Raw genomic sequence first — 25339 nt, forward strand, 5'->3', positions numbered from 1 at the left:
GGTGTCAGGATTGCACTAAAGGGGTAAAATATTTTCCTAGTATTAATGATCCCAGTTCATGGACTGAGTGAGGGCTCATGCTATCATCGCAGGGTTCCAACGGCAAGTAAGGTCCTCCCCCTTTACTCTATATTAATATGAAGCGCCCCTTTCAATATCAGTACGTAATTAGCGTTTTTGTCTCATGTGAGTGTACTCGCGCTGGTGCTATTGTAGGCATGAGGTATGTCTGTGGAACTTTTTAAAATTCTTTTTGGTGAAAGAGGTGTTTCATCTGTGGCGTCTCACTGTGTCGAGAGGGGCATATTCTGCAGGTCTTTAATTTCCTCTGTGTGGCAGCAAGGACTCTACATCCGACCATTTATTCAACTCCCTTTGCCATTTTTAGGTCTCGGCTAGCGAAGGCTGCGCTTGCGCAGTCTCGCTCGCGAGATTTAATGACTTTGAGTGACTTTGAGAAGAGGGGCTTGAAACCCGCCCCTCTTCTCTCCTGTTCTCCATTGGCTGGCCTCTTAAATGCTGGCCAGCCACTGGAGAAGAGGTCCAGTCACTCCGTTGAAGCCCCGTCCTTTTCGGATCGGGGGGCGTGTTTTTTCGTTGCTTTTCGCAGGGCGTGTTTTTCTCTCCTCCAGCCAATGGCAAGAGGAGAGAAAAAGAAACACGCCCCCGAATCCGAAACCGAGGCTGCGTTTCTCCGAGGCAGTTCTTCTCTGCCTCGGAGAAAGGCGGTGGTGTCCCGGCGTTGCTCCCTCACCTGATCTCCTTGTTCAAGAGGCCTGTGGCTTCTCTACCGAGGCATGTAGAGTCTCCAATCGCCGGAACAACCCCAGTCGCTGCGGCACCCGTATTTTTCCCGCCGAGGCTGCGAGAGTAGATGTTTTTCTTTCCTCAGAAAGTGGCCCCGGAGGAAGAGTCCTTTATACTCAGCTTTGGCGCCACGTGTCTTTTCTATCTGTATAGTTGTGGTTTTGACTTCAGTGAAGTTCGTGCAGAGGGTTAATATGCCTGCTGCAAAGAACGAGTGCCAAATAGATTACAGAGCGCGTATGATGTAAATCCTTTGTTACTTGCAGTTCATAACTTAAAGTACCACGTCAGGAGATGTTCTCCGGTGACTGATTTGACCGCCCCCCCTTACCCCTAGGAAAGGCGGCCAAGAGCGGTCATTTCCGTGGCTGCGGGCTGCCTTGGAGGGGGGGGGGGATGGACAGCTGCTGGGGTGCAGAGGGCAGCGGCACCTCTCCCCTGGCCAGGGCAGCGGTCGGCGATCTCGCATCTGTCGATCTCGCATCTGTAGCAAAGGTGCGTTGTTTTCTTTCATAGCTGCCATGAAAGCCCTTTCGCCCAGACGTGGGTGGGACCGAGGTGTGGCAGTTGGCTTTTTTACATCAGAGGACAGAAACCCGCCCCTTCCCTCCGCCCCCCAGCGGCCGCCTCTCGCCTCCGAGTCTGCGGTGGCCGCGGCTCCATGGCGGCGAACCGGACCCCGAGCCGCGCGCGGCAGTGCCTCTTCCGCAGGCCTTCGAGCGCTTCCCCTTCGGCCGGTGCGAGCGGAGGGCGCGGAGCCGCAGCTACGGTAAGGCTCCGGCGCGCGCTGCCGAGAGGGCGGCCGGGGCAGGGAGCGGGGTGGAGACTCCACGACTTAAGTAAACTTTCGCAAGAACTATATATGTTTTATGAGTGTGTTTATTGCACGAACCACATCGGAGTCCAGATATGGATCGCTTTTCAGCCTTATGGTGCTGACGTACTGCAAGCGCTAGACTTTTTTTTATCTTTGTGCCTTCTGGGAGTTGTAGTTTCTGTTTACATCTTTTGTACTCTAAAACGAAAGTATCTTTGCAGGAAGCAAATTCCCCTGTAAACATGGCTACCATATGGTGTACATGCATTCATGTGGTGAGTCCATACGGAGTGTCAAAAGGTGCAGTAACACGAGTTTTCGCGATGAGAGCCGCTTTAGTTAAACCGTTTAAAAAAACAATTTTTTTACTTTGGGGACGGGACTTGTTGTAACCAACTGTCCATAGGTTTATAGTAGACGCATTAAAGCAGACAGCTGTGACAATCCAACCGCACTTTCCAAATTGAACTATTGATATTAGACATGGTCTGCCCTCTTCCACAAGCCCACTGCCTGCAACTCTTATGTATGTCAATAGTCTGTTATCAGTAGGACGGGCATTGTAAAAACAGCCTGTTGAAGGGTTTGTCAGTTGATCCAGCAAAAAGTAAATATGTGTTACATTTTGAGGTTACTGTGTGGCTCTGTGTGTGGGGGTGGCTCTGTGTGTGTGGGGGTGGCTCTGTGTGTGGGGGTGGTGGCTATGTGTGTGTGGGTGGCTCTGTGTGTGGGTGGCTCTGTGTGTGTGGGGGAGGGTCTGTGTGTGTGTGGGTGGTTCTGTGTGTGTGGCTCTGTGTGTTTTTTTTTTTTGTAGGTGGCTCTATGCGTGGTGGGTCTGTCTGTGTGTGGGTAACTGTGTGTGTGTGTGTAGGTGGCTCTGTGGGTGGCTCTATTTGTGAGTGGGTTGCTCTATGTGAGTGGCTCTGTGTGGGTGGCTCTATGTGTGGGTGCAAATGCAATAGGTCTCGCATTTGAGAGTGATTAAGCTATTGACATTGTAAATAACAATGCCGTTTCTTTAACCTCTTCAATGCCCATGACGAGCTGGTCTCGTCATGGGCCGCGGTTGCGCTGTGCCCATGACGAGACCAGCTCGTCATAAACCCCGCCCGCTAATGAAACGGCCGGCACAGGGCGGGGAAAGGGGCGGGCACTGAAGGGGTTAAATGTTTTAATTACAAAAACATAAACAAAAATAATGTCATGAGCAATGCCAATAGCTCTAACTTTACCAATGCCGAGACCATTGCATTGTAAATGCTTGTTTAATTGGTGGGCCTGCAGTGGTTTTCCATGACCTAGTGATCATTAGTTTGGTCCCTAGCCATGCCAAGTTTATGAATCTGGATGTTGCTTTGGCCTGTAGAAACCGTTCTAACAGAAACAAAATAAGCAGTCGGTAGATTGTGTGTAGACTTGATTTGTGTTAAAGAATTAGTGACTTCTGGACAATAATTAGCAATATCTGGATACTTCCATAGTGCATGTCAAAATACAGCTTGCTCCATTGCACAACTTGGGCACCTCGAGGTAGTGTAGCTGCACTGTAAAATCTGCATACCAACTGATATGAAAGGTATGCCCTATGTGGTATACATTCTGTATGTACACTAATTTCTGAACACCATTTTGGGGTAAGCTTTGGTCTTTTCCCATTCTTTGTCATTGAGCGGCATCAAGAGGGCCACCTTCCAGAGTGATCTCAGTTTGGTCAGGGGTTCCCTGGTGGCCTCCAGAGTGGTTTTATTTATCCATGTAAATAAGTGTCTGCCACTGCTCATCCTATGGCTTATCTGTATATTTTCTACGGTTGGGGTCCCCGCCAGCAGTATAATATTGTCTTCATGAACTCTTCACGAGTTAAGAATTGCCACACATGTATTCCGAAATCATCTGCAAGAGTGGAGAAGGGCAATAGTGGTCCCTTATTGATCAGATCCCCCCACTGTAAACATACCAGCTTCATCCTCTCTTGCTAGATCCTTAGCCGAACAAGTAACCTACTGTTTTGTTTTTTGAACAGCCCCTTAAGCGGAATTGCATGGGCGTGTGACTTAGATTTCTCCAGTGCCACCTGCCAGCAGTGTATAGCAACTCCAGTAAGTCGAAGAAGAGCCAGAATTGTGGTCCTAGGTTGAAACACCATATTCAAGATCTTTCTGATAAACTCTGGTATACTTAAACATGATTCATACGCGGTGTAAATAATTTCTTCTCTTTCATTAACAGATTTTACTTCATTATTTGGGCGAATTCATGACCCATAACGCACACTCTTCTAAACACAGCAGTCATCTGAAGAAAGCACACTGACAAATCTCAAGTGCATTGCTTGTTACAGTGCCTCAAAGCTACACACATCTATGATCCATGCAAAATGTTGTTCTTCGGGTTTATTCTGTAGTAGCAATAAGTGCTTCCTAAGTCTCCCAGTCTGGAGACAGAGTAGAATACTGCGGAAGACTGGTTCTAGAACATTCCCGAGACACCTTGAAGGAAGGAGGCACATCTGTTATTACATAAGTGTGTACATGTAGACTTGGTTTCTGCCTAATGCAATGTTATATGTGTCGCGCAAGCTATTTTACTCTGGAATTTATGAGGCTATCTTAATAAAATGTTGTTCCTGTGCTTCCATGCGAGACCAAATCAATATTTGTTGGTGAAAAACATATTGAATACGATTTAGAGGAGGGAGAGGAGGGCGGTCGACTTAGAAGCTGGGGCACTTGGTTCGAGTCTCGGCAATGACTCTCAACCTCCTGTGATTCTGGGCAAATCACTTAATCTCCCCGTCTGGACGGGTGGCGCTGTTGAAGATGATAGCGCTACCGCGCCTGCTCTATGATTTCCGTACTTTGCCGATCTGGATTCCGGCCGCCTTTTTCCAGACGCTTCGGTCCTTAATGACGGGGTTCATTTGGGGAACTGGGAGGCGACGAGTGGCGATGTCGATGCTGCTGAGGCCACGGGAGGAGGGAGGGCTGGCAGCCCCCGATTTTGAATGGTACTATTTGGCGGCGCAGCTGCAGTGGCTGACGCAGGCCGTGGCACGTGAGTTTCGGGGCCCAGAGGGTCCGCAGGATAGGGTAATTCCGCGCCATGTGTTGTCGTTCATTGTGCTCCGGCAAAGGCTCAGATTAGATCAGCTTAACCTCGAGGAACGCACGCTTCGGCTGTGCTGGATCCGTAGTCAGAAAAGGGCAGGGTTTGCTCGGCCGTATGCCCCGGAGATACCGTTGGGCATGTGCACGGCCCTCCCGCACGGCGGGGATTGGTCGGCCCTGGCTCACTGGGAGGAGTGTGGGGTGCACATGATTGGGGACTTATACGGAGATGGCGTCTTGCTGTCGTTCCAGGATCTGCAGGGGGCATATGACCTACCACGGGGGGACTACCTTTTGCATGCTGCCTTGGTACGTGGGATCCAGAAGCACTGGAGGATGGGGCTGTCGGAACCCCCAATTTCCCAGGGATGTCAATACGTCACTATGGCGGCGGGTACGGTTAGGGCCATTACTTGTCTGTATAGACGGCTGTCCACGGAGAGGCTGGCACCCTTGGAAGTCTTGCGGGGTAAATGGGAGGGGGATCTTGGCAGGCCCATTCCTGAGACGACTTGGGCACAGCTTTTGCGGAGGGCCTGGAAGGGCACGCGCAATGCTAGATTCCAGTTGATCCAATTTTACACCCTTCATAGGGCTTACCTCACTCCGGTCAAAATTCTGCGGTATTTTGGAGGCTCTCAGTCGCCATGCCCGCGATGCGGAGTAGAAGGGGCTGATTTTGGTCACATGTTCTGGTCCTGCCGGGGCCTGGGCTCGTACTGGGCGGATGTGGTGGCGTGTCTGAATCAGGTGACTGACCGTGAGTTGGAGGTGGAGATGGGGACTTGCCTTTTGTTGTGGTTTCCGCACACCCCCCGCACCAAAGTCACAAGCAAGTTTTGCGATTTGGGTCTGATACTAGCGAAGCGGGAGCTCACTCTGCATTGGAAGGCCAAGCCCGGCCCGAGTTTTCGGAGATGGAGGGGGAGTTTCCTGGCCTGGGCGGGAAGCGAAGGGACGCTTCGGCTTCAGATGGCCAGGCGGACCGCTAATGAGAAGGCGCTGGATGTGGCGAGGGTGTGGGGGGTGTTGGTGGAAGAGCTGCGCTCCTGGGAGACGAGGAATGTGGAGGCTGTGGAGGATGGGGATTCTGTAGACGTGGATGGGGGAGTGGAACCTGGGACGGGGTCGGTGGGGGCCACGGGGGAGTACATGCAGGACGGGGTTACTTAGTTACACTCATGGAGGACTTGCTATCTGCACTCTACCTGGGCAGCGGTTGAAGAGCGCAGGTGGGAACAGGGCTGCGGAGGGAGGTCACGGCGGGGCCCTCTCTCTCGGGCTGAATGCTAGCAGGGGTTTGCCCGTATGTCCGGAGCTGGGACGTCTCAGGCCATAGGGCCAGATGGAAGGTGGCTGATGAGGGGTTACTGCGGGCACACTGACTGGGGGGGGTGGGGGTAGAGGGGGCAGTGGGTGGGGGATGTAGGGTAGGAATGCAGTGGAACGGATTTCTCCTGATGCGTATTTTGAGGGGGGATTCTTCGTCTGCTGGTCATATGTGTAATGTTGGTCTGCAGGACCCTGGGTGTGAAAAATTAATAAAAATCTTTTACAAAAAAAAAATCACTTAATCTCCCCGTGCCTAGCAAAAATTTATGTATCCTGTAATGCAACTGGTGCTCTGATACCCGATTCGGGTCAAGTTCGCACTATATAAAACTCTGTAAAATAAAGATAAAAATGTATTGTTGTTTTCTATTTGTTTTTAAGAAATGTTTGTATTTTGCAAAACACTGGGATTCTCTTTGAATTATTGTGTTAAGGCGTCAAAATAGTGAGAAAGGACTGCCACAGAACGCGCAGTGTAATCATACATATTTTGCATTTTCATGCCACGTGATCTGGTAAAGTTTAATGCATAACTCCAGTCACAATGAGTTTGAAGGCACGTTCAGGGATTTTACGGATGTGGGAAGGGACTGAAATGACGGCGCGTGTCCTCGGTGTAGATAATTTGGGGAGTTATTTTGCAGCCACTCTAGAACAGAGTTATCAACATTTGGATGACCATTTTCTTTCGGCCTGGGGCTGCCCTTACACCAGATGCTCAGTGGCTTTGCCATTCACTACTGTATAAATAACCAGCATATTGTATTATACAGGGAACATTTTACAGCCTAAATGAAGATGAGCAGCAGGTGAAAACAGCATTGCTTTTATCGAAGTACACTGCCGCTGAGCTGTTCTGGTTAGCTTAGGCTCTGACTAAACAAGATGGACTGAAAACGAACCCACGTTTTCCCGTTCCCCCCACTACACCCAGTATGCTTATCTAGAGCAGGTTTGTCCAATCAGGTCATGGAGCACCTCTGCAGGCCAGCTTTTCAGGACAAACCGTGACTATATAATGTAGATTCATTGTGCGTAACTGTATCTTATATCATAAAAACGAGGCATGGCTATGCAGCACTCCTGTATTGATGTTGGACGCCCCTCCATTGATGTTGGACGCCCCTCCATTGATGTTGGACGCCCCTCCATTGATGTTGGACGCCCCTCCATTGATGTTGGACGCCCCTCCATTGATGTTGGACGCCCCTCCATTGATGTTGGGCGCCCCCTCCATTGATGTTGGGCGCCCCCTCCATTGATGTTGGGCGCCCCCTCCATTGATGTTGGGCGCCCCCTCCATTGATGTTGGGCGCCCCCTCCATTGATGTTGGGCGCCCCCTCCATTGATGTTGGGCGCCCCCTCCATTGATGTTGGGCGCCCCCTCCATTGATGTTGGGCGCCCCCTCCATTGATGTTGGGCGCCCCCTCCATTGATGTTGGGCGCCCCCTCCATTGATGTTGGACGCCCCCTCCATTGATGTTGGACGCCCCCTCCATTGGCGTTGGACACCTGGTTTAGAGAGTAGTAATACTCGGAACACCTACACCAAATAATGCCATCAGACTGGAAACGAAGTACGAAATAAAGAGCAACACGGCCACATACATGCCTTGTTCGTTTATGCAGCAGGGACTTGCAACAACAACATTGTATCAATATGGACAGGCCCAGTCCCCTGCTTCAATTTAGGAAAGCACTGACCACACCAACTTAAAAAAAACTCACAATCGCAACACAGTTACAGCTTTGAAAACCCAGCTACGCCTGTAATCATTTGTTGATTGTAACTTGTATCTTTCACCCCGTGTTCCGCTGATTATCAGTGAGGCTTGCTCTAAATAGCATATAAATACAGACACGCATTTTGAGGTGTTGGTGTCCAGGAGGGTGGTGGAGTTTTCTGAACGCTCAAAGTTAGTCTCTTGTTCGGAGGCATGTAAGGTGATGGTGATGCGAAAAACTGAGAACAAAGCCTTGTCAGTCTGGAAAAAAAATAACATTTAAATAAACAAGCTTCGGCAATGTCAGTGCGTTTTGGCTTCTGGTTTTGCTAATGCAGACCTATTGGTCTGCATTAGCTTATACTTATTTGCAGTTTAGCATCGGTAAAAGAACATTGTGAAAAAAGCTGAATGATGCATTCTCATACATGAGCTACCACACGCGAAGGTATGAGCCATGAAGCTCCATAGCATTATTGTCACACATGCGTGCATATTCCACAGCGCTAATAGACCTCCTTTCTTCTGTTGACTCAGCTGCTTATTTTTTTCTCTTTCGCTCTAGTTCTTTCTTGTTTAGTCTAACCAGTTTTTCGTTATTCACTTTGTGCTTCATGTTTAAGTAATTTATTTTAGGCTTTCTCACTCTTTTATTATCTTTAGCATTTAGCAGTTACCACTTCCAGTGTGTTTAAGTTCAAATTCACATTTACCTCTCTTCTTTCCAATGTCTTCCCTATTTGGTTTTTCACACACTTTCGAGCGAGTTCCTGCTTTGAAAGAGTAGCTTCGGTCATGGTTGTAAAACAGGTTGCAGCCCCAGACTGGTGGGCAGTTCAGCCTCTGGCTGGTCTTGCCCCCAGCAGGTAGACCAAGTGCTACTGTAAGGCCATTATAGGTAGCTGTCTTATGGCACCACCACAAATGACCTCGGTAGGGCAGTAGATGGCAACACATTTCATAAAAATTGAGTAATTTCTAGGGAAAAGGTGGTGTCCATTTTGCTTGGGGCTCCAAAAATCCATACGTTGGAGCTGTTAGCAGAGCTCAGTAAAAAACAGTGGTGGCAAATGTCCTGTAGCACTGGGCCTACATTCACAGGCAAAGAGAGCGATATCAAAGCAGATTTCTAGGAAAAAATTCATTATGCTGCTGGATCCGAAAGCTGTCATACCAGGATGCAGATAGATTAGATAAAAATCCTTGTTGCAAAATTTTTGCTTATATAAAGAGCACACAGTCTGCACCCCATCTTTCTTCCTGCTGTTTCTTCCTCTGATCCTCACCACCGTAGTGTGCGCATGTGAAGATATCATTTTAGCGCACCCACCCTGAAGCAGGGAGATAGTTGCACAAGACACCAATCACATGCATCTAACCTTGTAAACCAGTTGGGGTTAAAATATTTGTAGGTTAATTGGCTGAAACACTTCTTGTCACCAAGATAAAACGCTAAGTACCCTGATGGATGTGACTGTCAATTTAACATAGCAAACGCTTAGGGTCAGCACCAGGACTGTAAATCAACATCAGCACTGGCAAAAATGTTCAAACTAGTCCTGCACTATAGGAGGCTGCGACTTCAATAGAGTAGGAGGGCTTTCTGGGAAAATGCCAGAGCTGCAAAAGAGAATGGACAATACCAATACTTACATTGGCTTTGTGTCCGTCCATTGCTTACCATTGGTTGCTTTTCTTGTCAATCCCATTTGCTTGTTTCTTATTTGATGGCTTTTATACCTCTTCTTGTGTTTATCCTTTCGCTGGAGCGTTACTTTTATATAATCCTTTTGAATGGATGACTTGTATCCTTCCACTTTATTACATTCGAGGAACTACTTTTTTATTTTCATTCAACACTTCATGGTAGTGCGTGTGTTTTCTTGCTCTCTCCTACCGATGTGGTGCTTCACCCTTACTACGCTGCCGCTGCACTCTGTGTTGCTCGCCCCAGCAAAACTCCTCTGGTGCCTCCGTATCCTGCTTGCTTTGTTTATTTTTGTCTGTTTCAACCCCCACCAATCGGGTCCTCTGTTGCTACCCACCCCTGCTGCTCTAGCCACTCGGCATTTATTTTTTCTCCCCTCCACCTGCTTCACCACTGCCACCACCCCCCTTTCCCCGTCACGTTTCTTTTGAAATGTTTTTTTAGGTCTCGCTCGAAGGCTGCGCTTGCGCAGTCTTGCTCCGAGATTTAATGACTTGGAGAAGAGGGGCTTGAACCCGCCCCTCTTTTCCCCTCTTCTCCATTGGCTGGCCTCTTGAATGCTGGCCAGCCATTGAAGAAGAGCTTCGTCACTCCGAACAGGCCCCGTCCTTTTCGGATTCGGGGGCGTGTTTTTTTCAACTTTTCTGATTATATCCTCCAGCCAATGGCAAGAGGAGAACACGCCCCCGAATCCGAAAGCTCCGCTGCCTTTCTCCGAGGCATTTCTGCTTCGCCTCGGAGAAAGGCAGTGGTGTGCTTGTCTCCTTTAGCCTTGTTTCACTTTCTCTGGAATTAAAAATTGCCCGAACTAGGCACAATTTGAGAGCAAGCTGCATAACCCAAGCACGGTCAGTCTCGGTGTGATCCTGGGCATACCGATTCACTGTTCTTCATTTCCTTTGTCTGACAAACTGGCCAACTTAAGAACGCCTGGAAACGGGTTTAACGCCACAGTTAAGCTACATATAGATGGACATCTGCATCTGAAAAGAGCATCTTCGTCTCCTGGGGAGGCCCTTGGCGGCTGTGCATTCAGTTATTTGACGTAATCAAAATGAGAATTGCCTTTTTGTTCGCGGGGCGGGCCCCGCCGCCATTTTAAAAGATTAGCTGCTGATAAAGCTGCCAGAAGGTACTTAACATAAAACAGACAGTGTGTTTCCATTGATTTTATACCGCCATCACAACTGTCGATACCCTTTCCGGCTAACACACGTGCCAAGACGGGTGTGATGCCAACGTAGGCACAGAGCTGCCTGCCAGCGATGTCACGCACCGTTAAAGAGGTGCGCCAGGAGTGACCGAAGGAGCGAGAAGGCCACGCTCTGCCCTGGCCCACTGGGCACACACTCGTGTTTATAAGTGGCACACATCTATTATGAATCACTGTTTTGTGTAGCGCTTAAACGCAAGCGCGGCGATAACATAACAAAATTTAATCAACGACCGCAAAATGAAATGCTACACGTGGCCCCTTGAACCAAGTCACACGTGTCTTTGCAGCAGGCACACGAACTCACCATCTCATCAGTAGTGAGAATGAATCACTTGACAGCATAGACTTACAACCATTCACACATTCAATAAAATACTCTTCAGAAGTTGAGTTTAAGGTGACGAAAGGGCAACTCCAACCGCCCGTCGGCGTCCGGCACTGATGCAAAGGGTTTTGTCCCGAGAGATCTCTCTGTGTACTTGGAGTAAAGTCACAGCCACAAGAGTGCTTTAAACGCGAGGATGGGTATACAGCATAAAGCACCCTGGGTCTGGCTTCCTATCTAGTTCAAGCATCAGCGACCAAGCACCAACGCCGCTGAACACGTCGGGTGCACACTTCACTCCAAGGAACCGCACTGCCTCTCTTGAGGTCACAGACGGACAAATCCTTCAAGCTCCAGGTCAGAGCCCCGCCTGACCCGAAGCGTCCATGCGAAATCCGCACATCCCAGACTAATGACAACAACCAGGGGCAGCTCCGCTCTTAATTTCCCAAGACGACAAACTGCCGGCACCCTCTAAAATCCACGCACTCACTTCTGTACCTTTACATTTATAACGTGACAACTTTTCAAAATGTGGGAGGAGATTCTCCTGGCAAATATTCCTAGGCATCGTTCTGAAAGGGCAACCACGTTTTTGGCTTCAGTAATATAATCTGTTAAAGCGTTTATATAATTCCAGCTCACCTACTCAATTATACAGGGAATTTCGGGTGCACGAAGAGGTCACCTGCCCCATTAAAGTAAATACTCATTTTACGTTTTTTAAAATAAAATAGTAAATAGGTTTTCTCTACTGTACCTCCGCTTGGGGTCCGATGGAAGAATCCGTTTGATCAACACACACCACGCACTCTCACCTCCCCGCGAGCGCAAAGGTCTGCAGATGAGAGCCCACTGCGGCCAGGGCCCTGGTGGGAGAGAAGGGGCGCGCGGCAGCCCAGCCCCCAGAGTATCACAGATGGCAAAGTCCAGACTGCTGCACCACGCCGCCTACTAATCGGATACTTCCATTGGACCATCAGAAATCACATTCGATCAATTTCACGTCCAATTGTAGAATTATTGCAAAGGCACCTTGCACTGAATAAACAGATACTGTCAACACTAACGGCATAAAGAACGATCAACAATGCGGCTGTTAGATTGGCTGTTAAAATTGTCAATGTGGCGTAAAAACAATACATTTTGTGATTTAAAATCGGGTATACTTTATACCATCAACTAATGCAATGTAAGTGTTCTAAAAACCCAGACTGAACGCCACCTTTGTGTACTACCTACCACTTAAAATCTAAGTTATTACAATGCAAGTCAGTGACCATATACAACCCGTATTACAAAACAAGCATTTACAATGCAACGGTCTCGCCATTGTTAAAGTTTGAGCTATTGGCATTGCTCATGACAATGCCGTTTCTTTAAATGTTTTAAAAACAAAAACATAAACAAAAATAATGTCATGAGCAATGCCAATAGCTCTAACTTTACCAATGCCGAGACCATTGCATTGTAAATGCTTGTCTTTTTTGGGAGCTCGGCAGCTGCAGTTTGCTGCTGACCCTTTCCATTCTTTAAGAAAACAAAATATGCAATTTGATGCAGCACTTTTATTTTTTGCCTCCTTGGTACAGTAAATTAAAGCGAAAATCAATTGGCTGCCTCATCATGATGCATGTGCTATCGGCAGCAGGACGCAGGACCATTCCTTCTTTCGGTGACCTGACTTCTCCGAAGTAGGGATAACGCGCTCCAGTAGCCGTTACATGTAGGAGTTATGTGTCTACAGGAAGAAATCCCAAATTGCAGTTAAAAGATCTGTTCATACAAAAACCTCCAAGAAGCGAGATGAAGATATCCAGGACTGGATTCCTATAATAAGCAGAAAACACCAGAAGGTCCAGAAGTAAAATAGTGCAAGAGAGAAAAACTGGCACCAATAGAACTAAATGATCAGAACAGTACCAAAGGAACTCAAGCACAAAAAGGAACAACAAGCATTTGCAATGCAATAGGTCTCGCAGTTACACGAGTTAAAGCTATTGGCATTGTAAATGACAATGCCAATAGGCATTGTTATTTGCAATGTCAATAGCTCAAACTCGCGTAAATGCGAGACCTAATGCATTGCAAATGCTTGTTTGAATTTACACTCAGCCTAGGTATACACTTTCAACATGCAGTGTATTTATTCCCTGTACACGGACACCTCTATATATGAACTGCAGTTTCTTTTTACTGTCTCTCTTCCTCCACATGCACACCCTATGTCACCCCTGCCCCCACCCCCAGCGTGAGAGGGCCCGAGTGCAGCTGTCGCTCTCACCCTGCTGACCTGACCCCGGACTCGTCGGGGTAAGCACAGCACAATGGAGCGGTAGTTGTCATGGCACAGCACCGTTCAGCTCCAGGTCTCGTGCGGGGTAAAAACAAGGTGAGAATCGGAGTACTCACATCATCGAATAGCGTGCCCACGTTGGCCGTCACCAGCAGCATCCCGGTGCCCGAACATGCTCCCTTCACCGCCATCCTCCAGCAGACAACTCGGGCAGCAGACGCGGGGAGCCCGAGCAGCGCAATCCGCAGTACACCGCGGCTCTCTCCAGAGCAGCCTCAGTGCCGCCGGGGAGAGCCCTGGGGCTTCCAGGTGGGTGACCCCAAGGAGGGAGATCCCAGGAAGGGAGGGAGGCTCAAGGAGTAGGAGAACAGCCTGGGTGGTGCCAGATCTTGGAGTAGAGCAGCTGCGGTGCCCGCGGGTAGGGTCTGTCTGCGGGTCGAGGCTCCGGCTGCCCCTAGACGTCCCCAGCCGTGAAGTGCCTCCCGGAGCCAGGAAAGTTCAGCCCGCTCCTGCACCCGCAGCAGCCTGCACATTCCCTGCTCATCATTGCAAGTTTCTCTGGTCGTCGCTGCTCCTCATCGGGGGAGGAGGAATGGGCTGTGGGGGCGGAGCCTGCCCTGCACCAAGGAGAGCCCTTCCGTGGGAAAAGAACAAGCACCGGGGGCGCGCGCGGCCCTCTGTGCACGCACTGAACGGATCCGGCCTTCGCGGAGCGCGCGCGCGCCCGCACACATCCAGGGACACCAGTATCCTTCCCCTGGAGGTAGTGCACGTGACGTCACCACAGCTCTTAAGGGCACTGGCAAAGTGCTCGAGGAATCCCATTAGTGTTTGCTACTCGGAGCCTCGAGAGACAGCACTGACCTGTTCTCCTCAGTCAGGTACTTCTCTTCCTGGAGCTGCACACCCCGATACAGCCTTAGCTTATGCAACAAGAGCTGCTAAGTGGGGCATGCTGTACGTTTAAAGCGCGCCGCGCTTGGAGCGCACGTGTGCATTTAAAAAAAAAAAAAATTGCATGTTGTACATTTAAAGCGCGACGTGCTTGGAGCGCATTTTAAAAAATAATTACATGAGGCTGGTGTTGCATGTTGTACATTTAAAGCGCGACGCGCATGGAGCGCATTTAAAAAAAAAATTACATGAGGCTGGTGAGGACGAAAGTGAAACTGCTTGCTGGCTTGCGAGGGAAGGGGGACAGGAGATGTGCACGCCGCGTGGCTGTAAGCGCGTACACCAACTCAAATCCGCCGAGAGCCTGCGCGTGCCCATCTCCTGTCCCCCTTCCGAGGCAAGTCAGCAACAATAGATCTCGCTGGCGATAGCAGCGCTTCGCGCTGCGTTCGCCAGGCGAGACCTAAAAATAGCAGTGCTTGAAAATTCCTAGCTTCCTTAAATAAGAAAAGGACAGGAAAAGGAAATGATCTCCGCACAGGAAAACGATTTGCTGTATTTGATTGGATGTAAATGATGAAAAAAACACTCATTTTGAGTTGGAGAAAATAGAAACCACAAAATCCTGTCCTATGGTGAAAGATGGCTCTGAAACAAACAGCCGAATCTCCATCGGCTATTCTCAGAGGCTGCTGCAGTGCTGGTTCAAGAATGCCGTCATCACTGTGACCTGGGAGACCCAAGGGAATCATGGTGATTGTGATGCACCTCTCCCTGCCAAGGAGGAGCCCTGATCTTGCTGTTCCCAACTCTAGAGGCAAATTAAAGCAAGCCCCTACGGCGGTTAATATGGTAAACGCTCAGTGTTTACCACAGAGCCTGTAATCACACCAAAACGCTGCAGACCCAACTCTTCGGGCCGCAAGAGTGATCCTTCGTCGTCGTTGTCCGCTATGGAAAGTTATAATCCTCTCCTATCCCAAGAGCGTAACGTGCATGGATGTGTAATCATGGTTTGGTCTCTAGTGCAGCAAAGGTATGTTTCTTTATTATATGTTGTGTGGGTGTATTCTTGACTTTGAATCTGTATATTCTCACTTTAGCAGTACATGGTACATGCACCAAAATACATATCCTCAACCCATATCATGAATATGCAGCAACATATTTTGTTTTGTGTATCAGGGATTCTTTAGGGCCATTTACTCTTCTCAAGTATGCATTTTTCTAATAAATTCCCTCAAATCCTGTGTAATGTAAATTTTTCTCTTCTGTTAGCAGTTTGGGCTTTCTTCTGGTATTGGCGCGAAAATTAAATACAAGTCATGGAAAAAAAACATACCTAGCAAGCAGTCTGTCATCAGTCCTTGGTGGGACCATTGTTTAGCATATCCTGTTGTTTGCTATATAGTACGTGGTAGCTGAAGCGGAGTCTGGTGGTGGCTGACAGAAGGTGATTTTGAATGTGAATAAAAGCATTAAGAACTATAGATTCCTTGACTCGAGACACAATTTAAATTGCATAACTTAGCATACACAAAGTAAAATTAAATGTAATGCTTGCGGAAGGGTTATTGGTAATTAGATTTAACTTTATCTAACATTGTACAAATTAAACTTGGATATAAAAAAATGGTTAAATTTACCCCTGTTCTGGCTTGATTTAATGGTAACCCTTAATCACAAAGTACTTGCAAAGAGGCCCACCTCAGATGCAAAGTTCTCCATATCAACACCTCAAACTGTCTGAGATAAAAGTTAGAATATCTAGTGACATTCTAGCTCTAGGAGCAAGTCACAGCAGTTGTATGATACATTTCAATCCAATTTCAAGACCATGTGAATACATTTATGAATGCAGTGAAAGTTTAAGTTCTTATGAAACTTAGTATGTGTAGGAGAGTAGGATCTGCACTTATGTTGCCCCCACTTTTTTTCTGATGTTAACACTGGTTTCTGGCTGTAGTCTGGCTGGGTCCCTGCTAATCAGGGCCCCAGTCTCTCTGTTCTCTCTAAACAACTTGGAGTGCATATTAGATGCACTAGTGATTGGATACTGTGGTACCTTATGAGCCCCTAGTATATGGTACCCTAGGTACCAAGGGCATAGGTACTTCACAGGCCTACCAGGGGCTGAAGCATGTATTATGCCACCTCTGGGAAGCAGACTAAATCTGACACCACAGGCCTGCTACTGCAGCCTGGGTGAGGTAGTGCTGGCACTCCTCACTGAGGTACAGGTTCCTATATCTCACCATACACACACATATTAACCTATCAGTCAACCCTAAGGCAGGCCCTATCAATCCTGAGGGTAGGTGAAAAGATGACAAAGACGTGTAGAAGTCCTCCAGTAGTTTAATCAGAATATCAGGAATTGGACCACGGTTAAACAGCAACACAACATCCCAGCAGTGGCACAGCTCCCCAACTGCCAAAGCTCCCCAAGTTCCAGAACCTCCCCCGCAGCTCATCCCTGGACACCTGGAATGTACACATGCATTCCAGACCCCAGAGAAGAAAGCAAGATAGGACAAGAAAGAGAGGAACAAAAGAGACATGGTAGCCCACAACACATCCCCTACCCTTAAAATAAAGGATGAAAAACTTATAAGAGAAATAAAATGCAAGGAACAGAACATGTGAGAACAAAATAATTCTTTAGCAACAAAAGGAACGAGAAATGGCAACAACAAAATAAACATATCAAGACATATAATAACTTTATGCCACCTCAATCACATTCAAATGATAAAGAATACATTTCAGGACATAAGATAATCTTTATGCCAATTCGGCCTAAGGTCCAGAAATATCCAAACCTAACTTGGACCATGGCTCAGAAGGAACATCTACAGGTGAAAGAGGCGCAACCCGAGTTTTTTTACTCTTGTCACTGTTCGCACAATCCCAACAATCTTTGACAGCATCCTCCACCTGTCGATCCATCGCTGGCCACCAGTACCACTCACGCACCCTGGCTTTGGTCAGATTCCTCCCCAAATGCCCCTCATGTGCCAAATTGACAATCTTCCCCCTGAGCCCTTGTGGAGGTATTACACGATTGCCTCTTAATACTTTTTCATCAAAAACACTCAGCTCATCCTTTATATTAAGAAAAGGTCTCAAAGACTCCGGTACCTCCCGGTCCATAGGCCATCCTTTGACCGAATACTCCTTGAGCAACTCCAAATCTCTGTCCTCATGAGAATTAGAAGACCACTCCTCAGAATCAACCGCAGACTCATGCACCCATGCCACCAAAGAGTTTTCCACCTCCACACCTGGCTGTTCCAACGGCAACCTTGAAAGGCAATCAGCCATTGCATTCTTCGAACCTTGCACATACTCTACTTCAAAATTAAATTCCATTAACCCTTCCATCCAACGCCTGATCCTAGGTGAAATATTATCAGATTCCCTGCAGGTGAAAACTTGACACAAAGGACGGTGATCAGTTCTGATAACAATAGGTATACCCCAAAGGTAAAACTTAAAGTGATGTATTGCCCAGAAAACCGCCAATGCCTCCCGCTCAATCACAGAGTAGCGTTCCTCCGCACCCTTGAGTGAACGAGACGCAAAAGCAATTACTCTGGACTCACCATTCACAACTTGTGATAAAACCGCCCCCAACCCCAGCATGCTAGCATCAGTGCACAGTACAGTTTTTTTGCAAGCATCAAAATGCCCCAAAGTTGGCATACAACCAATCTTGTTTTTAATAGAGTCAAAAGCAGAAGAACATTCACTAGACCATGAAAACTGTACCCCCTTCTTGAGCAGTAACCTAAGGGGAGATGCAATCGCTGCAAAATTTGGAACAAACTTGGAGCAAAACTCCGCAAGACCCAAAAAAGATCGTACTTGATCTTTGTTGATAGGCACAGGAGCCTTCACAACACTCTCAGCCAGATCCAATTTAGGACTAATTCCACCAGCGGAGATGGTATGTCCCAAATAACTTACAGATGACACTCCAAATTTACACTTCTCCTTTTTAATAACTAGACCAGCCTCTTGCAGCCTCAGTAGGACCATCCATAAATGTTCATCATGCTCCTGTTGGTCTCTCCCATACACCAGGATATCATCTTGGAAGATTAGAACCTTCGACAACCCCTCAAGCACCTTATTCATGACCCTCTGGAAACATGCCGCAGCAGAAGCGAGGCCAAAAGGCATACGAACAAATCTAAAGGCACCCAGAGGTGTCACAAAAGATGTCAAGTGTCTCGAATCTGGATGGAGTAAAACTTGATGGTACGCAGATGACAGATCCATAACACTAAAACACTTAGCATCCTTGATAAGAGCAAGGGTCTCAGAGATGTTGGGCAAAGGTTGTCTGTCAACCCAAATGTGCTTATTAAGTCCGCGCAAGTCCACACACATGCGGATCCCCTTTCCACCATCCTTGGGAGCCAAAACGATCGGGGCCAACCATTCAGAACACTCAATTTCCTCGATGAGTCCCAAACCCAACAACTTATCAAGTTCATGCTTTAAGGGCTCCATCATCAAATGAGGAACCTTCCTTACTCTGGAGACAAAAGGTTGAGCATTTTCTTTTAATATAATCTTGTGTTCAAAGTTCCTAAGTAATCCCAACTCATCACTGAAGACTCTTGGAAAACATGAACTGACATCTTTGTTAGACAACACCTCTCGAGACAAAAGTAAGACTTTCTCTGGAGAGTTGGGATTCAAAGTAATTCCCATGTCCCTCTGGTGCCTCCAACCCAGGAGATTGTCACCCCTTTTCGCCACATACACCTTTCCCACAGTTTCCCTGTCTTTATATTGAATTTTCCTGACTACATATCCCAACACATCTATTCTGACACCACCATACCCCACAGGATTGATATCAGGAGTAAACAACTCAAACTTGTCTAAACCAAAGACAGCATCCCAATTTGCATCACCCACCATAGTATAGGGTGAACCAGAATCAGCCAAGACAGGAAAAAGTTGACCACCAATCGATACTTCACAAACAGGCATGTCTAAATCATCACCATCCACAAGTCCATTCTCCTTGATACTGCAAACAAACTTTTCCTCATCATTGACAAAACGTACCACTTGGTTGCCCTTGTATTGACAAACTCTTGCATAATGCCCCTTCTTGCCACACTTATTACAAATCACAGATCTTGCAAAGCAGTTAGAACTATTGGGAAGATGCCTGTCACTACCACACCTAAAACACTTAAAACCAGGCCTGATATTCCTGAAACCACTCTGTTCAGAATTACAATTTTTTGAATTAGAACTAGCTTGTTCTGACGCTTGAAATTTCCTTTCCTTGTCACATACACTTCCTTTGAATCCAAGCTTATTTTCTTTAGGGTCATCTTTCTTCAAATCATTTTTTTTAATTTCATGAATTGCCTTCTCATCAACTGAAACATCATTAGCTTTCTCAGGCCTCATCTCCCGCACCCACATATTGGTGTTTTCCATCCCTTCAACAATGGCTAGGGTTTCTTTAAGATCAGGATTCTTTGCTAAAAGTTTCTGTTGCACTTTTACATCATTCGTACATCTCACCACTTGGTCTCTGATCAAGGAATCAGTCAATTGTTCAAACTCACAAGTGCGAGCCATCGTTTTCAAGGCCGCCACATAACTATTAATTTTTTCTTGTTTACCCTGAACCCTGCTAAAAAACTTATGGCGTTCTAAAACCACATTAATTTTAGAGCCAAAATGTCTTTCAAGCATCATGATGGACATATCATAAATGTTTTCCGGCTCGCCTTCCCCACGACCAAGAACAATTTCATCCAAACCATCATATACATGTCTGCCCTCAACCCCCAAATTATGTAACAACGTAGCTTGCTTGCGCACCGCTGAAAATTTCTCTCCCCCAATGGCCAACAAATAGGAATCAAACAAAGGTTTCCATCTCTTCCATGGCAAGATGGGATCTCCAGATTCCGAAAGGAATTGTGGAGGTTGTGACATTCCTGTAGCCATGATGCAAAAGAGAGAAATAAACAAATAAATAATATACACCCAAATTAAAACTTACATGAGAGAAAAAAAAAAAAAACAACTACGTTGCTAATCTTGAATGATGTTGGTGAGTACCTCAAAATGTAGTGATAACCACAGAGATATGCTCACATAGAACTCATAGGTCACATCCCTAAATGTACATGCATTTACCAAATCAAGTATGCTGCTGGTTTAAAAATGACCTATCTATCTACATTTTAATGGGCATTTTAACGAGGAGGTGTGCGCATCACCGCGCATGTGCAAACAATCCAATTTCCAAAGAGCTCTCCTTCGCTAGTTCTGTAAATGATGCTGAGATATTGTCACCTTAGAAATTCTGTAGATTCTTGTAATGCTGCTTAGGATACTGTCAGTTTTCAGGGTACTGTCACTTCGCAGGCTCTCTCCTATGGACTCCTGTAACGTTGCACGGGACCGGCACTCTACGAGCTCTCCTCAGGAAGTGTGCGCATCACCGCGCATGTTCCAGAGATCAGCGATTGAAAGAACACCACCGCGCATGTGCGAAGAATCAGCAAGAGCCTCCCGGTTTCCAATTGTAGCGCGCATGCGCCAGCACCCAAATTCAGGGCTCCCTGACTCCGCGCTGCGTGACTCCCCGATCAGCCTTCCAGTTCAAAATTCGCTATCAGTCCTCAAATCAGAAGGAGCGAGCGTGACGAGAAGAGATTGCAAGGCCCGAGGTAATCCAACGAGCACAGAAGATCTTCGGTGAGACGTTGTCATGGCAACCGAGGTAAGCGACGATTCAATTAACCGTCATTGCCATCGGTATCTGTATCTGTAGTCTCTTAATCTTTAAAAATTTTACACCATGTGAGCAGCAAAACCCGGGTGCGATTAAGTGTCCAAGAACGATTTTTTTTCCGGATTTGAAACAGAAGTATTCTTCAGCTTCTTGTGGGTTCGATGGGGAAACCAGTGGTCCAGGCACCTGTCCCCACACAGGTACAACTCGTCGCCAGTGAAAAGATGACAAAGACGTGTAGAAGTCCTCCAGTAGTTTAATCAGAATATCAGGAATTGGACCACGGTTTAACAGCAACACAACATCCCAGCAGTGGCACAGCTCCCCAACTGCCAAAGCTCCCCAAGTTCCAGAACCTCCCCCGCAGCTCATCCCTGGACACCTGGAATGTACACATGCATTCCAGACCCCAGAGAAGAAAGCAAGATAGGACAAGAAAGAGAGGAACAAAAGAGACATGGTAGCCCACAACAGTAGGGTGCTTGGTTTACAATGTGAGGGGCCCCTCTGCAGCTGGCAGAGTCTAATCTCTGTGGCTGTTGGTGGATGTGGTTAAACCATATACTCTTAAGTGCATTATAACCTACCGGTAAATGCTAACTTTGGAATGACTGCATCAAAACATGTCGTATTTGGTGTCAAACAACTTGGAATCATAGTATGATCCCACCCTTCTAGAGGGGACGACATGTACCCACTGTGGAAACACAGTAGAAATCTGAAAGAGCCCTGGCATCACAAAATGGATGCCACTAGCACAGACACTGGGCTGCCCTCCTGCTGCTGACTGAAACTCGCAGTGGAGGAGGCCCATCTATAGGCATCCTGTCACAGGGAGGTGTCACCACCTTCCAGACAGGATTTAGTGTATTGGGGCTGGGTGGGTGCACTCCTAGAGTGCTTTGAAGTCCTGCACTGGGGGAGCAGTAGGCTCCTCTGTGCATATGCCAGCTCAAACCGGTTCAGGGGCTACCTGTCCCTGCTCTGGCGCGAAACTGGACAAAGGGAAGTGGGTAGTCCCTCCCTTTCTTTTAGTATAAGATAGGCAACACTTGCCATTGCAAACTAAATATCCCTGGACGACGCTTTACAAGAAGAATCCTGGCTCTTCGACGTTCCACTACCTTTGGAAGACAGAAGAATCCTCCCTTGGAGTCAAGGAGTGACTCCCCTGCTTGGCAGGCACCAAAAACTCTAATCAACGGTCGCAAACTTCCCCGCTCCCGCCGGAGTCCGAAGTCCCTGCAGCCCCGAAAGTGGATTTCCTGACTTCTCGACAGCCATTGTGAGTCCCCAGCAGAGCTGAGGCGAGTGGACCCCACAAGTGACGAGGAACAGCAATACCCGGGTACCGTGCACTATTGTCGAGTGCAACCCCCTCACGACGTTCTCCGAACTTGCTCTAGGATAGCTTTCTTTAAAAGGTTGTCTTAAACCTATCTACCATAACAGTCAAATTGGACTGGTGCAAGGTGGCCACTATAACTAGTGACCAGCATATGCCAGGCCAACTTCTCACAGTATTGGTCTGCCAAATTTTTGCATATTCATTTGTATTCCACATATTGATATCTGTAAAGTCTAAAATATAGTGCAGAGGGATCCACACATTTTCAAACTTGTTTAGGCATCCCTTGCTGATATATACCATCCTCTTTTCTGCCACGCACCGATCTATGTACTGCATGCTTCCACTGTTGGAGAGGATGGACATCCCTTCTTTTGTGCCAAATTTCGCTGATCAACTCTTATCTAAGATTAACAAGTTTGTATCAAAATAGTTCTTGCACCTCCTATATCTTCAGTAAAGCGGTTGGCACCCATGTACTTTCATGTCTTCCCATTCATGGTACCCAAAATTCTGTTGTGTTTCCAGAAAACCTGGATTCTGCAGCATTACCAGATGGTGTACAGAAATGCTGCCTTTTGTCTACATCAGGTGCATGTTACTAAATTTTTAAAGTGGTCCCTCTTATAGTTGATCCTCCAAAGAATTTTAAGTTGAACCAGTCCCAAGCCGGCTCTGATCAACACCTCCCCAAGGTACATCTGTGCTTCTTTTCAAACTGGATCCTCAGGTGGTCCTAGATCCCTTTTCTCTCTCATCATCAGTTATCCCAGTCAGTCTGAGCAGTTGCACATTATTGTTTTCTACCTCCTTAACCAAAGGTTCCATTAAAAGGCTGCTTTCAAGAGGAGAACATTCTTGAAACTCCCACTCCTTCATTAAGGCATATCAAAGTTCTAACAACCAAAAGAGATCTGTAGCACACGTAACAAACTCTTCTTTGAATTGGTCAAATGTTTTCATGACCAAAAGTTCCCAAACATCCTACTGACTGGATAAACATATCATGTTCCTTTTTTCAAATCCCAGCAGTTATTTTAGCTCTCATTCGGTTTCCTTCAGAGGCTTCTAATACGTTAGGATATTGGAGATTTCTGAGGATCCCCCCAAAGATCTTGTCTATGTGCCTGTTCCATCCAAGAGGTAGACAGACCTTTTGACTTTTAGGTCCCTGTTATCCATTGGCTTTGTCAGGCACCCCAGCTAGATGTAGCTCATTGTGGTGCTCCCTGTCTTCTGTATCTTTCACTCGATGGACCAGGAGTTGTTTCATCTAAAAAACTTTTTATAAAGTCTATAAGAGTAGTAACTTCACTGGATGTGCACAAGATTCCCTTTGCAGCATTACCTATCCTTTCAGATATCTTTAAGTTTGCTCTCAACAGATTGACCTGCACATTTACGGTTCCATCTCTTGTATTCCAGTGTCACTCAAGAGTTTTAACTGCCACCAGTACATTACGTGTGTATGGTTACATTGTACCTCCATCAGGCCCAGAAGGGTTCAATTCTGCATGCACATCCCTAGTCACAGGGCCCATGGGGCCATATGCATGAACACTTTTTCCCATAGACACAGAATGGGTAAAGCCCGATGATGCATCTGGCCCATGGTCTTCTCAGAAATGCATACTTTTCAAGCTTTCCCCAGGTTGCTGTTTTAGACTCTTTCATGCAACATGGTTACAACAAAGGTTCTCCTCAATGACTTTGCGGTCTCTATGAATTGAGTATGAATCCCATGGTGGGCGGGCAATGTGGAAGATGCAGCAGCAGACCAATGGTACGTGCCACCATGGTCTTGCACCAGCTCCACTGAAACAGTGACCATTAGTACAATATCTTACATGGTCCCCCAACCCGTCCTTGGTCCTTGGCCACAGAGGCATTCTCAGGGGATTTACATTTTGGATGTTTACAAATATTTGTGTTTCTAGGGGATGCCAAAGAGTTCCTCCCTGCCACATTGTGGCCATAGTAGGCAGTGCCAACTTTTTTCACATGCCACTGCTGCTTTCCAAGAGATCAGTAGGTCCTTGGGATCCTTCCTGCATTAGGAGAGTGGTTGTCAGTGATTACTAATATACAGCATGATCCTCAGCAGCACCAGCACACAACCTACCTTCTTATCCATCCCTGCCTGGCAGCCTCACAGAATGTTTCACAGCATACAAGGAAAGGTGCTCTCTCTGTTATTCAGTCACAGAACTGTACTACTTTCCTCTTCAAAGTTCTATCCTCTCCTTGCCTATACTCTCATCAGTAACCTGCAGTACTCCTCAGGTTGCATTAGTTTCTCCTTATGAGCCTCTCCTCTTCCTGACCCTCTATACTTGGTGTTACCTCAAGGACTCCAAGGCAACCTTCTCCAACCATCCACCAGTCTCTTCCACAGACTCTAAAGTCCTGAGATGCATCAAGGGGGAGGTGGGAGAGATCTCTCTCCCACTGCAAGTGTTCATTACGCCATCTTCAGCTCCCGTGCCGCTCTCAGTGCTGTATTTTGTAGTAGCACACCTATGCAGTGTGCGCTGCACACCTCGCCTCTCCGGGGCGTCCTGCCCCCAGTCAGGTAGTCGCAGAGGGTGCTCTTTCAAGTGCTGGTTCAGAGGAGAGTCTCCAGGGTATCCTAATCAATATACACTGGTCAATGCAACTCTAGTTCCGCTCCTCAGAAGGACATTTTTAACACGTGTAATGTCTCTGCTCAGGATATTTAAGGGTCAATGGATGGAAGGGTTTCCCAGCCAAGCTACACCCTTCATGTCTCATTTTAGAACTAGCATTTGGGTTCAGTCATCTTCTTTACATTTTTTTTAAGTCTTGGTGACATTTTATATTTTGTTTTGTCTTTTTGTTTTTGCGTGTTGCATCCATTTTGTAAGTTAATGTGTTAAAACTACAAAATCAAGAACCTCACTTCTGAAGGAAAGCAAAATTGAACGTTCACCTGTTTCCCATTTGCAAAGTCGTGTTCATGGT

The 25339-nt window shown here is 47.0% G+C and overlaps 1 protein-coding gene across 3 annotated transcripts in view; it reads left to right on the top strand.

The window, feature by feature from the left end:
- Positions 1-25339, top strand: part of MBOAT2 (membrane bound glycerophospholipid O-acyltransferase 2) — a 1094556-nt gene that overhangs the window by 285690 nt on the left and 783527 nt on the right. Inside the window, exon 1 of one of the 3 annotated variants that reach the window (XM_085610737.1) lies at positions 15214-15264. The exons of the other annotated variants lie outside the window; for them this stretch is intronic. Coding sequence (XP_085466863.1) covers positions 15229-15264 — 36 coding nt within the window. The 5' untranslated portion in view covers positions 15214-15228. Of the gene's footprint in view, positions 1-15213; positions 15265-25339 lie in introns of those variants that run through there. 3 annotated transcript variants of the gene reach the window in all.

Source organism: Triturus cristatus, chromosome 6 (assembly GCF_964204655.1).
Source record: "Triturus cristatus chromosome 6, aTriCri1.1, whole genome shotgun sequence".
Lineage (NCBI taxonomy): Eukaryota > Metazoa > Chordata > Amphibia > Caudata > Salamandridae > Triturus > Triturus cristatus.